This window comes from Dipodomys merriami, unplaced genomic scaffold (assembly GCF_024711535.1).
Source record: "Dipodomys merriami isolate MVZ:Mamm:240054 unplaced genomic scaffold, mDipMer1.0.p SCAF_50, whole genome shotgun sequence".
Classification (NCBI taxonomy): domain Eukaryota; kingdom Metazoa; phylum Chordata; class Mammalia; order Rodentia; family Heteromyidae; genus Dipodomys; species Dipodomys merriami.
In genome coordinates this window covers 8,964,524-8,981,263 of record NW_027206069.1, presented here as the reverse complement: position 1 = coordinate 8,981,263, position 16,740 = coordinate 8,964,524, and the positions used below count along the sequence as shown (strand labels likewise).

The 16,740-nt window shown below is 54.8% G+C and overlaps 2 protein-coding genes across 3 annotated transcripts in view; one reads left to right on the top strand and one right to left on the bottom strand.

Annotated features, from left to right (window-relative positions):
• LOC138810502 (ras and Rab interactor 3-like) overlaps window positions 1–5,448 on the top strand; it is an 87,103-nt gene extending 81,655 nt beyond the window's left edge. The window contains exons 10-11 of one of the 2 annotated variants that reach the window (XM_069997697.1): window positions 1,286–1,449; window positions 3,851–5,448. In XM_069997697.1, the coding sequence (XP_069853798.1) occupies window positions 1,286–1,449; window positions 3,851–4,171 (485 nt within the window). In that variant the 3' untranslated portion in view covers window positions 4,172–5,448. The remainder of the gene's footprint in view (window positions 1–1,285; window positions 1,450–3,850) is intronic. The other variant, XM_069997699.1, reaches the window with a different exon arrangement.
• Window positions 5,449–8,274: 2,826 nt separating this feature from the next.
• Window positions 8,275–16,740, bottom strand: part of LOC138810501 (legumain-like) — a 30,771-nt gene continuing 22,305 nt past the window's right edge. The window contains exons 7-14 of the mRNA XM_069997696.1: window positions 16,657–16,719; window positions 15,911–15,977; window positions 15,596–15,714; window positions 15,425–15,514; window positions 14,843–15,043; window positions 10,556–10,726; window positions 9,053–9,120; window positions 8,275–8,820 (exon numbers count right to left, since the gene is read on the bottom strand). Of these exons, the coding sequence (XP_069853797.1) occupies window positions 8,778–8,820; window positions 9,053–9,120; window positions 10,556–10,726; window positions 14,843–15,043; window positions 15,425–15,514; window positions 15,596–15,714; window positions 15,911–15,977; window positions 16,657–16,719 (822 nt within the window). The 3' untranslated portion in view covers window positions 8,275–8,777. The remainder of the gene's footprint in view (window positions 8,821–9,052; window positions 9,121–10,555; window positions 10,727–14,842; window positions 15,044–15,424; window positions 15,515–15,595; window positions 15,715–15,910; window positions 15,978–16,656; window positions 16,720–16,740) is intronic.

The window sequence follows — 16,740 nt, the reverse complement described above, 5'->3', positions numbered from 1 at the left end:
TCTTTTTGCTTATGTAGTGCTGAGGAACCGAACCCAGGGCCTCAGACATGTGAGACAAGCGCTCTACTGCTGAGCCACCTTCTCAGCCCAGGAAGCTGAGATCTGAAGACAGATTGAGCGCCAGCCAGGGCTGAAAGTCTGAGACTCCTGTTTCCAATGAACCACCAAAAAGCCAGAAGTAGAGGTGTCGCTCAAGTGATAGCACCAGCCTTGAGCAAAAAAGTTGAGGGACACTGCCCAGACCCTGAATTTAAGCACTAATACTGATGAAAAAATAAACAAGCCAGGCACCTGAGGCTCAGGCCTGTAATCCTAAGCTACTCAGGAGGCTGAGATCTGAGGATCAGGGTTCAAAGCCAGCCCAGGCAGGAAAGTCCATGAGACTCTTATCTCCAGTTAACCACCAGAAAACCAGAAGTGGCACTGTGGCTCAAATGGTAGAGCACTGGCCTTGAGCTGAAGAGCTGAGGGACAGTGCCCAGGCCCAGAGCTCAAGCCCCACGACCCACACCCTCCAAAAAAGTAAATAATATAAGAAAAGAAAATAAACCCAAAACAAAAGCAAAGCCAGCATGTGTGCAAGCTAGATCCAGTATGCACTGCGGCCTTCCCCCCAGGTCTGTGCCCCTGATCTAGCAGCCGGCTAGGTCCCACCATCTCTGCACCTGGAGAGCAGGAAGGGCTGATGGGGCCGGCTCTCTCTCTGCACCCCTCCCCAGCTTCCAAAGAAATCTGAACAAACACCAGTCCCCGGCCCCTGCTGGGTACCTGGCTTGGAGCCAGTCAAGAATCCAGAGTGGTGTCTCGTGGGCTCCGAGCCCCTCCCCAGGCTGGCTGACGGCTGGCTGGGCCCAGCACTCACCCCAGAGCAGGGCTCAACGCAAAAGTCAGAGTGGTGTTGCCTGCCACCTAGCGGTGGTACCAGGCCCTGCATGGCCGAGTCAAAGAAGGAGTCGCTGGGAAAAATAGGGCCCCAGCAGACAGAGGTCCTGAGCAGGGCTGGAATCACGGGAAAAGCCTTCCTGGCCATTCAGGCTTTAAGGTCAAGTAGATAACAAACAGTTTTAATAGATACTCCAGGCACCTGGTCCAACTTGGGTTGGGCTGGGATTGAACTCAGAGAGTGGAGTGCGAGCGCCCCCTGGGGGTGGCAGCGGGTGGGGCTGGGGGCGGGGCTTGGGTGGGTGGGCGGGGTCTGTGGTGGGCGGGGCCTGCCCCCTGGACCAGCCTCCCTCCTGTAGGAGTTGGGATGCCGTCCTCCATCCTGCACGCCCTTGGTCCTCAGGCTCCTACTACCTGACCACCACCTACGGGGCCCTGGAGCACATCAAGAACTATGACAAGATCACGGTGACCCGGCAGCTGAGCGTGGAGGTGCAGGACTCCATCCACCGCTGGGAGCGCCGGCGCACGCTCAACAAGGCCCGGGCCTCGCGTTCTTCCGTGCAGGTGATGCTGGGGGCCAGGGTGGCAGGGCTGGGGGACCCTGGCAGAGACTGAGCGCTCCTGCCCACCGGCCTGTCCGCAGGGGCGCAGTGGGCAGGGTTCCCACGCCACAAGAGTCAGTGTGTGTCCGGCTCCGTGCTGGACCCATGGGGCGCCCTGGATGCACGCTGCGTCCGGGCCTCCTCCACTCCATCCCCACACACAGGCCTCCGGGAGGACGGCATCCAGACACCCACCGTTCCCTGGACCTGCGCGGCTCAGCTCCCTGGCTGCCCAGCCCCCACTCAGGCCGCCCTGGTTCTCGTCCTCAAGAAGGGGAGGAACACCATGGCTACTCTGTTTCCAACAGCCCCCCTCCAGGAAGGCCTCCCTGGCACCCCCCTCCCCCTCCCCACAGACTAGGTGATGCTGCTTCCTCCTGTCACTTCTCCATCAGCGTGGAGAGCGATGGCTCCTCATCTTCTGTCTCTGAGAGATTACCACCCACGGTTCACAGGTGTCTCAGAGACCAAGCCCAGGGCTGGTGCAGACCAGGATTGCAGTGTATAGAAAAGAGAGGAAGTTGGTCTAACAGCCAGGCAGCAATCCAGAGCCGTCCACAGCAATCCAGATCACTATCATGGCACCCAGAGCACACCAGTCCTGAACCTCACTCCCCATTTGCAAGATGGCCACGTATGTGAGGAAGGAGACCTGGATGGACTCAGCCATACACTAGCTTGCTGTGTGACTCTGATTGAGCCCAGTGTCTCTCTGGGACTCAGTTTCCCTGACCATACAGGCAGAATGTGAACCAGATGAGCTGTATGGAGTCTATTCTCAAATCAACAGCATCTGGTAACTGGCTTCGGGGGGGACACAGCACAGTGTGTGTCCCTTCCATCATGCTTGGAGATTCCGTCATGCTTGGTCTCGGCCTGGCCCTCCCCCTTTACTTCCTGCTTCTTCTCGGTAGTTCCTGCTGCTGACTCAGAGCACCATGAGATGAGCCCCAGCAATAGGAGAGAGGCCCAGGATGGGGGTGAAGATCTAAGAGGGGTACACTCTGCCTCCTCTTAGTACTTCCTCTGCACCTGACACCTTAAATCCCTTCCCCAGACTGAACGTCCAGAGACTGTGTCAGCAGTAGTTACAAAGGGCCCTTGGGGGGCTTAGTGGAGGACAAGGAGAACACAGGACACTACTAAGACACAGAGAGGGGTTAGAATTTCCTTCTGGAAGAATCCCTTTGCTAGGAGCCTGGCACCCCTGCACCCTTTTGGCTGCTGAGCCATCCTCTTGCTGTTTCCACCCTGTCCACAAGAGGGCAGCACCGCACACAGTTCCCATCCGCCCTCAGGATGCAGGATGCCTGCCCTTAGAGGTTGTCCCAGGTTCGAGCTCCCTTTATGGACAAATGCACAGCCATGATGCCAGAACTGATGTAATCCTTGGTCCACAGCTGAGGACACAGAGGGTGACAAAGGTCAAGGGCCACACAGTGAATGGGAACAGGTGCAGAGCCAGGCAGGTCCTGGCTGGTGGAGGGTCGAGTCTACAGGGTGCATTTGTGCATGTGAGGGCTCCTGTCCTCAATTTGTAAGATCCCTCTGCACATGTCCTGGGTCTCCGTCCTGTCCCCAGATCCCTCCCTATTTCCTCTAAGCTTTCACTCCTCTCTCTGCCCTGCCTCCGAACCCCAGGGGCAACTCTGGCCTGAAAGGGCTGAATTGTTTCACCAGTGTGAACTGCAGGGTGCTAAGGTAGAGTCTGAACTTCCAATGGGTGGGTGGGTGGATGGATGGATGGGTGTTGGATGGGTGTTGGGTGAGTGGATGGACAGATGTCAGATGGCTATTGAGTGGATGCATGGATGGATGGATAGATGGATGCATGGATGGATGGATGGATGCATGCATGGATGCATGGATGCATGGGTGTTGGGTGAGTGGATGGACAGATGTCAGATGGCTATTGGGTGGATGCATGGATGGATGGATGGATGGATGGATGGGTGTTGGATGGATGCATGGATGGATGGGTGTTGGGTGAGTGGATGGACAGATGTCAGATGGCTATTAGGTGGCTGGCTGGATGGATGGATGTTGGATGGATGAAGTCTGTGGCCTGGCCACCAGGGGGTGCACTTGCTCACTACTAGGATTCAGTGTGGAAGGGAGACTCCAGAGGGAAGGCTGGCCCCACAGGCTCAGTGCAGTCAGAAGGGGCTCATGCACCTGTTCCCATCACAGCTGCCCTGCCACCTCTGTACAGAGAGAAGCCTGGGGCTCCAAGACATCAAAGACCCTCCCAAGGCCACAGTGGCCCCCACCACTGGCGTGAGCCGGACATGGGAGTGGGGGGTGACACCCAAACTCTGCTTGGCCCCGCCTGTGATGTCAGGCCCTTTCCTCTCGCCCCACAGGACTTCATCTGTGTGTCGTACCTGGAGCCTGAGCAGCAGTCACGGACCCTGGCCTCGCGGGCAGACACGGCGGCCCAGGTGCTGTGCGCACAGTGCGCCGAGAAGTTTGAGGTGCTGCAGCCAGAGGACCACCGGCTCTTTGTGCTGGTGGACGGGCGCTGCTTCCAACTGGCCGATGAGGCGCTGCCCCACCACATCAAGGGCTATCTGCTGCGCAGCGAGCCCAAGCGCGACTTCCACTTTGTGTACCGGCCCCTGGACGGTGGCGGGGGCAGTGCCAGCCCACCCTGCCTGGTTGTGCGGGAGCCCAACTTCCTGTGAGGCCTCGCCATGGCACTGTTTCCTGAGACTAGCTGGAAAGGCAGGGACTGGCTGCTCTCTCACTTTCACACTTTCACACTTAGGTCCCCCGTATACCAGCCAACACTGGCGTTCATGTCAGACGTGTATACCAGCCACCAAGCATGCCTGACCCAATGTGGCACAATAACAGCCAAAATTACCATAAAGCAGCAGCCAAAGGTGCTTCCTGAGGCATAGTCATAGCCCTGAGAGGTCATGTTTTTCATTACACAAAAGGAAAACAGACTCCTAGGGGGACGAGGCCCCCCCATCCAGCTACAGCAACAAGCCCACCCCCTGTTCTCACAGCTCCTCAAGCCATTCCCTCCACTTGCCCCCTGCCACCCCACTGTGGTCTTTTCCAGATGAAGGCCTGAGCTCAGGACTGGCTGAGGAAGGGTCCCCTGGCCACAGCCGCTCCCAAGGCCCCTCAGGACAGAGCCGGCATGGCCTGGACCTGCCCCGCATCTCAGGATGAAGACAGGCCTCACCCTGCCCAGGGCCTGTCTTCAGCCACCAGTGCCCACAGTGCCCCCTTGTGGCACCCGAGCCCAACAACAAGCAGCTATGTGCACACTGGGGCCACCAGGCCGAGCCACCACCTGCAATGCATGGACAAACCCAGCCTCGGCCACAGGAGGAAACAGACGGGTGCAGGGATGACTGGAAGATGCACTGTGGGGTTAATAAAGACCATTTGAAAATGGCACTTCCTTCTCCAGTGGAGCTGGAGTTCTGCCTGCCAGCCCAGGACCCCGTTCTCATCCTAACCCCTTCCAGGAGGGCCCACCTGCCTGCAGGCTCAGGCCCTCGTCCTGCTTGCCCTCGGCCTGGTCTTTTCATTCTCGCCATCCTTGGGCGCCATTCCTAGCTCTGGGTCATTTCCAGAACACCTCTCATCTCCCTGCTTCTTCCTCTTTCAGCAATACCATTCCTATGGTCCATGCATGCTCAACTCCTATGCATCCTTCAAAGCCCAGCCCCTGCAGGAAGCCCCCCTGATGCCTCAGCTTGAGCCACACAGTGCTCATCCATGGACCCACACCCCAGGCTGGTTTCATGAGAGATCACCCATGGGATGGCAGTTGTGGCTGGTACTTTTTCCAGAACATCAAGGTGAGGTGATTAGCTTCTGTGTCCCTGACGTTGAGCGTAGGTAGTTAACAAGTGACTGATAAATGTCACAAAGCTCTTGTGGGGCCCCAGTGTGAATGGTCCCAAGCGGGGCTCCATCCATAGATCAGGGCTGTGCTGCATGCTGCCAGCCCTGAGGTCCCAGGGTCTGATGGGAGAAAGCAGACAGACAACCCTGGCAGGCCCCCTCCCAGCCCTGTCCTACCCCACCCTGCAGCCTCTCCCCCAGGGGCCGGCACTGGGAGGCCCCAGCCGCAGGTAAAGGTCAGAGGGACCCCTCTGGCCCCAGCAGCAGATGAAGCTCATGTTAAGGTAGGATTAGGGCTTCACAGCGCAAATGGATCACCAGCGCTGCCCTCTGGGATGATGCCTGGCTCCCGGGATGGGGACAGAGCTGGCGATGGGACAGCGGGAGCTGCTATAAGGATCCTGTATGTTCTTACAGTGCGCCAGCGCCCCCCCCCCCACCCTGTCTGAGGACCCCATCAGGAGAAGCTAGAGAGCCTTCTTGGGGCCCCAGAGAGCCGGCAGTCTGGGGTCTCAGGAAGCTGAGCTGCCACAGGGCAGAGGCTGATCTTGGCCAGCAGATGGCGCCCTTCCACCTGAATTCTGGGCAGTAGTGGACTGAGCATTGTGTAACCCACACAGTGGCCCTGGGAAAGAAGTCGATCTAGGCTTTTTGTTTTGCTTCCTACTCCTCCTCCTCTGTCTAGACAGTTACCCAGCTGCAAAGCTAATCTTTTTTTTCTTCTTTCTTGTTTTCGAAATGTAAACCTGGGCTGCTTCATCTTCCATAGGGATGAGATGACAGGTGTGCACCACCATACCTGCACCCTGTAGAACTCTCAGCTCTCCAAAAAGTTAAGTCAATACCACTGCCGACCAGAGGCCTTACTGCTGACATAAAATAGTTTTCACAGAGGGGCTGGGAAGGTGGCTCAGTGGTAGAGTGCTTGCCTTGCACGCCTGAGGCCCTGGGTTCAATTCCTCAGCACCACATAAGCAAAAAGAAAAAAGCCGGAAGTGGCACTGTGGCTCAAGTGGTAGAGCACTAGCCTTGAGCTGAAGAGCTGAGGGACAGCGCCCAGGCCCAGAGTTCAGGCCCCACGACAGGACGTCCCCAAAAAATTAGTTTTCACAGGCTTTGTATGTTGTGTGTATTAACTACGTGAAAATACAGACCACCACTAGAGTTCACGTAAGCGCTGCAATACGTGGCTTTGTGGGGAGGTGCACCGTCGTCTGGGGCCTGTATAGATGCCCTTGCCCAGTCATCACCATGGCAACAGGAGGCTGCAAAGCTGTCTTGCAGCTCAGTGTGGCCAATCAGCTTCCTTCCTATTAAGATCAGATTCTACTTATTATGTCCGGTTCCATGCACATAGGGTCTGCATTGATGCAGCTTTGAACTTTTTCAAAATAGACTGCATGTCTGTTTTATGAGTATAAAGGATAAAATAGATTGTTCTCTACACATATCCTATGCATTCTTCCTACCTTCTTGTTTTGTTTTCTTGTTGGTTGTGGGGCTTGAACTCAGGGTCTGGTAGCTGTCCCTGAGCCTCTCTTTGCTCAAGGCTAGTGCTCTACCACTTGAGCCACAGCACCACTTCTGGTTTTTGAGTGGTTCATTGGAGATGAGTCTCCTGGGGGCTTTTCTTCCCAGGCTGGCTTTGAACTGTGATCCTCAGATCTCAGCCTCCTAAGTAGCTAGGATTATAGGTGTGAGCCACTGGCACCTGGCTTTAAATACCTTAATTTTCTAATCATGTGGTTCAGCTATATATTTTCCCCAGTGATCACAAATCTCCCACACCAAACCTGTATAGAAACAGATGTGCACAGCTCCATCCTGTATCATGCAAGGACTGTGGATTGGCAGGCATCACCCTTGAAAAGAAACCTTATACCTGAGCCAGGAGCACCTGTATCCTAGCAACTGGGGAAGTTAAGGCAGGGGGGTCACTTGAAGGACAGCCTGAGCCACAGAGCAAGATTTAATCTAGAAAGAAAAGGAGGGAAGGAGAAAGGGAAACAGGAGAGAGGAAGGGGAGAGGGCAGACCCGCGAGTCATGAGCATGCATGCATTCCTGGTTAGTTCCCTCTCACAAGGCCTTAGTACCATGAACGCTCCAAACTTCCCTCCATCTGTGGATCTGCTCTTCTGGACACCTCGCCATAGATGGAACCATAGAACAGGGTGGGCTTGTGTGGCTGTGCTTTAATATTGGAACAAATAGGACACAACATTCCCTTACACTGCCATTCAGTATTCCGCAGGGCAGGCACAGTTGGCGTTGACATCACAACAGGCCCATCAGAAGACCTTGGAGTGGCTGCCAAGCCAAGGACACAGAGGCGCTGTAGAGCGACACCTTTTCCAGCTTCCCCTCGCTGCCCCACACCGGGTGAGGGACAGGCCCTGAGCCTGCTGCTAGACCTGTGACCTGCAGGGACGGAGGAGATGGCACTAGGGGAAGTGGCTTCCTGTGAGTCAGCTGTTGTCACTGTCTCCAAACTGAATTCTTTACCGTGGCCCAGGGTTTCACTGGCAAATGGAGAGGGCGGGGAGACACTTCACCTCATGGTGGCCAGGAAGCAGAAAGAGGAAGGGACTGGGAGTAACTTTCAAAGCCCACACCAGTATCTCGGGGGCCTCAAGAAGTTCCCACCACTTTTCAGAAGAGCACCATGAGGCTCAGGACCAAGCTTTCAGCCTATGAGGGGAGGGGAGAGGAAGGAGGAAGGGAAGAGAGTATGTTTCATAGTCAAACCGTAACTAGGAGGAAGAGAAATCAGGGAAAGGTGAAGAACGGCTTTGTAAGGTGATGAGATATCCAGGCAAGAGCGCCTGAGTCGGGAAGGCCCCGGAGGTGGCGCTGCGGGACGGTGGAGGAAGCCCTCCCGGAGCCCGAGCCACACAGCCAGGGCCAGAAGAGAAGGCAGGCTTCACTCATAAACCTTTTATTTCTTTACAACGTATCTGTTATCGCAGAATAAAATAGAAAAGCAATCAAAAATTAAAACATTCTCTAAAAATAATTTTTTCCATTTGGGGCTTACAGCTTTGTCCAAAAGAAAAAGGCTGAACAGCAAATTTGTCAGAACAAATGCCACACTGGTCCCAGAAGCCCCCTGCGCCCCCCCCCACTCCCCACCCCGCAGTGAATTTCTTGCTCCTGAAAACCCATGGCAAAAAAAAACTCCCAAGAAGCAAACGCCCGTTTCTCAAAACTTTGGCTAGTCCAGCTGTAGTCTCTAGAGCTTCACATGGGCCTGCGGGGGGGGCTGGGGGGAGGGGGGAGAAAAGCAGGACCAGAGTGGCAGGGCAGGTCCCACTGGATGGCCCAGCAACAGCTGCCCTCTGACCCCACTTCTGCAACCTCCGGCTAGCACACATCCTAAGGAGTGGATGGTATTTCTCTTGGAGAGGCTTCCAGAAGGTAGCTCTTCAGTAGTGATCAAGGCACACCTTGTTCATGGACATCTTTATTCTGTAAGGGACAGGAAGAATGTGGTGAGCCAGGCCAGCCCCGAAGAAGGAATCCAACCGAGAGCCGAGGCTCCCATGGCCCAACCTCCAGCCATGGCCACGGAGGACTCAGCAAAGCCGGCGTCCACCACCAAGTGTCCTGCCACCCACAGGGAAGGACAGCAGTGTGCCCTGCCTGCTCCCACAGGGACCCCCCACCCCCACTTTCCAAACGTAGCCCCAGGCTGCTTTACCTCTCGATGGAATAGTGTTTCTCGCAAAGGTTGACCAGCACGTACAGGTGTCTCAAGGCGTATTCATACTGCAAGGAAACGAGCCCAGCATTACCATCGGCATACCATCAGCATTACCATCTCACCACGCAACTCGTTCTTTTTGGCAGTACTGGGGTTTGAGCTCAGGGCTTTGCACTGACAAAGCCTGTGCTCTACCACTTGAATCATGCCCCGGTCCTTTTTGTGCTTTTTGTGTTGCTTTGTTCATTAGCAACTCAATCTCAGACATCGATCCTCCTCTATTTATACCTCTCATATAGATGGGAATTTTGCTTCCTGCCTGGGCTGATCTAGAACTATGATCCTCTCAATCTCTGCCTCCTGCCAATCAACCCTGAGCTTCAGAAAACACCACAGAAATGAAATACGTCAGTCAGGGATTCCTTAACCTTTTGGGGACCTCAGGCCCCTTCCTCCCTCCCTCCCTCTCTCCCCCTTCCTCCCTCCCTCCCTCTCTCCTTCCCCTTCCTCCCTCCCTCCCTCTCTCCTTTCCCTTCCTCCCTCCCTCCCTTTCTCCTTCCCCTCCCCTCCCTCCCTGCCTTCCTGCCTGCCTTCTGCTGCTACTGGGACTTGAACTCATGGTCTTGTGCTCACTTTAATTTTTCACTCATAGCTGGTACTCTACCACTTGAACCAGAACACAGTCCAGCATTTTGCTGGTTAAGAGCGAATAAGAATCTCACAGACTTTTCTGCCTGGGCTGGCTCGGAACAGCAATCCTCAGATCTCAGCCTCCTGAGTAGCTGGGATTACAGGCGTGAGCCACTATGCCCAGCTCTCTTGATAATCTAGTGACAGTCATTTGAGTGTCTACCAAGAAAAATGCCTGCAGGCCAAGGTCTGCAATACAAGCAGACCACTGTGCTCTCCGCCCCAAGGAGGACACTTGACAGAGAATCCCAAGGGCCCTGCCTGGTCAGCAGGACCTCCCCTAGGTCTGCCCTTAGGCTGCAGTGACCCCAGCTGACCCCCAATGCTGAGGCACGCTATGAAAGCAGCACGGAGAGCACATGATGAGCAGAGCATGGCTGGGTTCCAGGAAAACTCTATGCAGTAGCAGGCTGCGGGGAGACGCAGGCTGCGGGGAGACGGAGACGCAGGCTGCAGGCAGCATTTGTCTGTAGGTTACAGTCTGCCAGCTTTCCTTCAGCACGATCCCGCTGTGCTGATCACAGGCCTTTAGAAAATGCCAACTCCAGACACTGTATAATCTGCAGAAACCCCATTCTCTCGTCTCCTCCGTGGGCCGGGGAGGGTCCAGCAGGGAAAACCCACGCGTGGCTGGGGTGAGGGCTGGGGCCTGGCAGGGGCAGCCACAGCCGGAAGAGAAATAAACAACCCTGAAAGCGGATGGACTGACCGCAAGTGCTGGGGGGGAGTGATCTCAGGCCCCCCACAAAGAGCCCAGGCCGGGATGGCCCTTTCCAGGGGCACAGGGTGGGATTCGCTTTGGGGGCTCACCGTGGACGAGTGCCAGTTGAAGCAGTGGGTGCGGAAGTGAGTGACCGCCTTCTGGTAGCACGCATGCTCCGTGAGCAGGGCTCTCTGGGTCAGAAGCCGCTGCACCGCAGCATCGGATTTTGCCAGCAAGGAGACGATTTTGTGCACGGACTTCTCGATGATGTGTCGGGCCTGGGGAGAAAGAGACAGAGAGGAACGCGATAGAAATGCGTCTTCAAGGCCAGGCCGTGCCTGCTCACGCCTGTAATCCCAGCTACTCAAGGGACTGAGATCCAAGGATTGTGGTTCAAAGCCAGCCTGGGCAGAAAAGTTCTTGAGACTCCTATCTTCAATGAACCACACACACACACACAAAAGCCAGAAATGGAGCGGTGGTTCAAGAGGTAAAGAGCCAACCTTGAATCAAAAAGCTCAGGGATGGCATCCAGGCCCTGAGTTCAAGCCCTAGGACGGCACTAAAACATAAACAGAAAAACCTTGTCTTCATATGGCTTCTAGTGAGTGGAGAGAGAAGCCAAGAAACGCAATCTGAGAAGGCACACTGCGTGGTGTGTGTATGGAACGTGTGTGGTATGTGGGCATGTGGTGTGTGTGTGTGGTACATGTGTGTGCATGTGGCGTGTCTGTACGTGCGCAGTGTGCTGTGACTGACCTAAGGAGGGAGTGGTGGAACGTGTCCCGGGGCAGACGGCGGTGGTGCGTGGCGCTGCCCTGCCGTCCGCCGGGGCCAGCGCGCTGCCCTGGGTGCAGGAGCTCGCTAGATGGCCCAGAGGACACGGCTCTACACACCCGACCTCACCCGCCCCGCCTCGCTCTGCTTCCACCCTGTAGGGATCCCACAGGGTGCTGGCCCTCCTCTGTCCCCTGCAGACCAGCCTGTGGCGTGGGACATGGGGTCCCGAGGCCCCTTCCCACCCATCTGGGTGACGCTGGCTTCTTCCACCCCAGCAGCAGAGCTGGCAGTCAGGACAGAAGCGGCGGGAAGCAGGGCTGCTCTGCTCGCTGGGACGTGGCTTCTGGAGTAGGGTCGGGTCTGGCTGGCGCCACATTGGCTACAGGGTGGATGACAGGGTCTGGCATCTTGTCTTCATGATGGGGGAGGGAAACACCCCTGCCTATCACCTGCCTCTCAGGAACCCTGGAGACAGGGCTGGGCATTTGAATTTTTTTTTGGGGGGGGGGGTCTGGTTATGGGGCCTGAACTCTGGGCCTGGGCGCTGTCCCTCAGCTCTTCAGCTCAAGGCTAGCGCTCTGCCACTGAGCCACCTTCCTAGCCCAGGGGTGGGCATTTGATAGGTTACTGAATCTGTCAGTCCAGTGCCTGGGACTGGGAATTTCCTGTGGATCTGACCCCTGCTTCAGACCCTATTCAGGCCAGGACCAGCCTAGCCACCATTACTCCATACCACGCGTGTCTCCTTGATCGTGTCCTGTGTCCTGTCTCCTGGCTCATCTCTAGTCATCATGGCATCCCAATTCAGCTCTCCATTGGAGCTGAATTGGATTGTTGAAATTGTTTTGTTCTTTCCTCCCTCTCTATCCTGTTTCCTAGCTGTGTTTTGTGTATTTGGGTGCTTCAGGCCTTTGTAACAGCGGGAGGCCTGCAGCCTGCTAACTATGTAATAAAGACTCCAGGGCTGGGAAGGTGGCTCAGTGGTAGAACTTGCCTTGCATGCCTGAGGCCCTGGGTTCGATTCCTCAGCACCACATAAACAAAAAGAAAAAAGCCGGAAGTGGCGCTGTGGCTCAAGTGGTAGAGCACTAGCCTTGAGCTGAAGAGCTGAGGGACAGCACCCAGGCCCAGAGTTCAGGCCCCACAACAGGACCCCCCCAAAAAAAATAAAAATAAAAATAAATTTTAAAAAGACTCCACGATTCCATATTCCAAAATGTGGCTTCTGGGATGATTCACTTTACAACACTTCCCATACAAATTACAAGAACATAAAATGGGGTTATTTGGGGGGGCGGGGGTACTGTTATTTTGGTGAGGGGTTTCTACTACTGGGGCTTGGATTCAGAACCTGGGCACTTGTCCCTTAGCTTTGTCACCCAAGGCTAGTACTATACCACTTGAGCCATACATCTCTACTGCCAGCTCTCTGCTGGTTAACTGGAGATGAGACTCTCATTCTTTCCTACCTGAGTTGGCTTCTAACTCTGATCCTCATATCTCAGTCTTCTGAATAGTTAGGACTATAGGCATGAGCCACAACTGTACCTGGCTTTTTAAAAAAAATTTACTGTTATTTTAGAGGTGATATACAAGGGGGTTACATTTACATATGTCAGGTAATAAATACATTTCCTTTCGTACAGTGTCATCAGTTCCTTCACCTGAATTTTTTTGGTTTTGATGGTCCTGGGGCTTGAACTCAAGGCCTGGGCACTGTCCCTGAGCCTCTTTGTGCTCAAGAGTAGCATTCACCACTTGAGCTACAGTGCCACTTCTGGCTTTTTCTGGGTGGTTTATTGGAGATAAAGAGTCTCCTGGACTTTTCTGCCCAGGCTGGCTTCGAACCCCAATCCTCAGATTTCAGCTTTTTGAGTAGCGAGGATTACAGGATTTTTGTTGTTGTTGTTTCAAGATAAGATCTCACCATGTAGCCCAAGCTGGCCTCAAACTCGAGATCCTGCTTCAGTATCCTCAGGACTGGGATTACAGGTGTGCAACGCCACATACAACCAAAATGAGTTTCTTCTGGTTATTTCTGAATGAGTGATTTTAAATCTAGGATTTCTTTGTTAAAAGTAATTATTTTGCATAAAAATGGGTGCAAAGGTTAACTGGAGATGAGAGTCTCATTCTTTCCTGCCTGAGCTGGCTTCTAACCCTCATATTTCAGCCTTGTGAATAGCTACAATTGCAGGCATAAGCACCGGCACCCAGCTTTGGGAAGCATTTTTGAATTTGTAGCAGACACTAAAGAAACCCTTTGTGAGGGGCTGAGAAGGTGGCTCAGTGGTAAGAGTGTTTGCCTTGCATGATGCTCTCATGCACCACATAAACAGAAAAAGCCAGAAGTGGTGCTATGGCTCAAGTGGTAGAGCACTAGCCTTGAGCTGAGGAGCTGAGGGACAGCGCCCAGGCCCAGAGTTCAAGCCCCATGACTAACCCCCCTCACCCCCTAAAAAAAAAGAAAGAAAAAGAAACCCTGCATGAGTCATGCTGCTGTTAAAGCCAACCAAGAAAACCAGGGTTCCATGGCTATGAACTCTTAGAAGGTTAAGGACAAGATGCCTTTCTGTGCCATTTCAATGTTGCATGCAGTAATATCAGCAGACCCAACCCACCAAGAACAAAGCCCTCTGGGACCAAGAACGACGGGTCAGGAGGCCCCCGACCGAAAACGCATGAGGACTGCGGTGTCGGACACCAGCTTGAAGCACGTCCTGGCAAACCAGGCGGTCACTCCTGGGGTGTGGCACTTGGGATAATGACGGATGCTCATTTGAAACCAACACGTGGAATTTGAAATCCCTCGTAGATAGTCCGGGCCGTCCATACTCCAGTGCCCTGTGTCAGTGTCACTTATGAACCAGTGCTAATCCAGGGCCGTGGGGATGGAAAGGAACAGATGACCTCCTGCCACGCCAGTGTCTGCACAGATGTGGTTTGAAACTAACTCTACAATTCTAAACCAACAAACAGGCTCGGTGGTCAGTAGGATTACCCGGGAACCTCAGCAGGGACTTCCAGCTGCGATCATCACTGTCTTAAGGTAGCAGAAGTGCTTTATGGATTAGATATGTGTGCACACGCACGTACGTGTGTGTGTGCGCGCGCGCAGGCACGCACACATGTGCATGTGCTCTGATAAGAGGGCTTGAACACAGAGCCTCATTCTCTCACTCAGCCCTTTCACTCACAGCTGGTGATCTACCACTGAATCCATGCCTCTACCTTCAGCTTTTTGCTGGTGAAAAAGAAGACACTCCCAGAGTTGTCTACCTGGACTGGCTTCAGACTGTGATCCTGACATCTCAGCTTCCTGAGCAGCTTGGATGATACTTGTGAGCCCCCAGAGTCCGGCTTGTGGGCTGGATTCGTCAACAAACAGCAAATACAAATACTGTACAAGCAACAAGGTTGCAAAAGAGGGGAAGGCACATGCCACGGCCACCTGGAAGGCCACACGAGAGACGGCTCCCAGTCTTTACCTGACGAAGTCAAGGTCAGGTTTACTAAGAAAGGATGAGGATGAGCACTGCATTGCCCACTGGCTTCTACTCCACCCAGGGCAGCGGCTGGCACAGTGCCCGGGAAGAGCCTTCCACCACACTTACATCCATATGCTGCTGGATCTGCTTGACCAGCCGCCGAGACTGCTCCCAATCGTTGGTGGCCATCAGCCTCCTCTTCATGATCGCCATGGGCACCTCGGGGCTTGGGGTGAGGTCCAGGCGTGTGACTGGAGGCAGAGAGATGGGGGAACTGGCTCTGTGCTTCACGCCCTGAAACTGCATCAGCTTCATGGAGGAGATGGACTGAGGAGAGAGAGAGAGAATGAATGAATGCATAGTTCAGGTGTGGGCCCAGCCCCTCTGCAGGAAGCTGTGAGGGGTGTGATACACTCAGAGCATGCACGCTTCTCCCACATGCCTTCCTCTTATGCACCTAGCTACAGTGGAGCTGTGGTTCTCACCAGGAATCAGGTAGGTTCAGAGATATTCTGTCTCTTACTCAATCGAAGTCTGCAAGTTTGAACCCAGTGGGGCCTGACGAGAGCCCCCCAGGACCTCTGGACTGGCCGTGCGAGGCCGCGCCCCTTCTAAGCCTCAGCCATTCACACACCTGGATCCCATTTTTCTGCACCAAGCCGTGCCCCAGGTGGGTGGAGGAACAGAAGCGTGCAGGGCCTCGCTCACCTTGTTTCCGTACTGCATGACGTGGCTGGTGTTGGTGTGGGACTTCACCAGCTGGTACTGCCTGTGGAGCGTCTCTTTGGTCAGGTCCTCCTGCAAGAAGGAACACACGGACATGTCCAGAGGCCGGGAGCCTGGAGAGCCCGCAGTGAGGGGCCCCCGCCGAGGGCTCACCACGTCCGAGTCCTCCATCCAGTTGACACTGTACCAGTCGCCCAGGTACGTGCCCCTCGCGTCGTCGTAGTAGCAGGCATAGGACGACTCGTTGGGGTTGGCGGCGGTCGTCGCATAAACTACGAGGAATTAAAGGTGCCTTCGAGTTGTGCCTTGTCTCCCAGCCTGGAACTACATTTGAAGCTGGGCTCTTCCATCCCTGCTATCCACCAAGCCCTCAGGTTAGGGAAGCCAGCACAGTGGTTTCAGGTCTACAACCTTCACTTCTTTGGAGGCAGAGATCAGAGGATCCCAGTTCAAGGCTCCCCTACCTACCATTGATGTCGTGAGGCAGGTGGTTCATCATGGAGCCAGACTCACAGGCTTCGATGTAGAACACCATCTGCGGGGCAGAGGAGTCACGTGTCACGTGAGCACCTGCCCTGTCAGGCAAAGGCCCCTGGGGCTCTGCTGCCCCCTCTACCCGTGCTTCTGGAGCCTTTCTACTCTGGCATTTGGGAGACCTTGCTGCTAGAAGAGGCTGCTGCCAGAGGCCACGGAAGCCATTTGACAAGGCGTGCCATGTATGGATCGCTAATGGAGTAAATGATTTAGCAGGTGACGTGAGGAAAGATGGAAGAGAACGAGTTTCGCCAGCCACCGCTGCTGATCCTCCTTCCAAAGAGGAAAACCGCAGGGCACCCCATCTTCTGGATCTCCATTGTGTCCCCCCCAGGGCAGCCTCTCAAGGGTGCCAGACAGGGGAGAGTTCCAGAGTGCACACAATGATGAGTGTTCCCCTGAAACAGGATAGTCCTGGGAACAGCATGAAGGTGTGGCTCCCAGACCTGCAGCCGCTCCCGGGCTTCCCACCCCAGCTCTCACCTGGGGCTGATTCACACTCCACGCCTCCCAAGCTCTCTCTGAACTCCATCAAATGGCCAGTGCCTATACATGGTTAATCAAAGCTGACCGGAGGATCCCTTTCTAGAAAACCCGTCCAGCCAGTCCGGGGCCAGGTACACACGCTGTGAGCTCTGCTGGCAGATTTCCCCCTCCCCCCCCACCCAGGCCGACATTACCTTCTGGTACATTTTGTGTTTGTGCATATAATGAATGGTGTCGTTCAGGTCCTTGACATGAAGCTGAAAAGGAGGGACATGCAG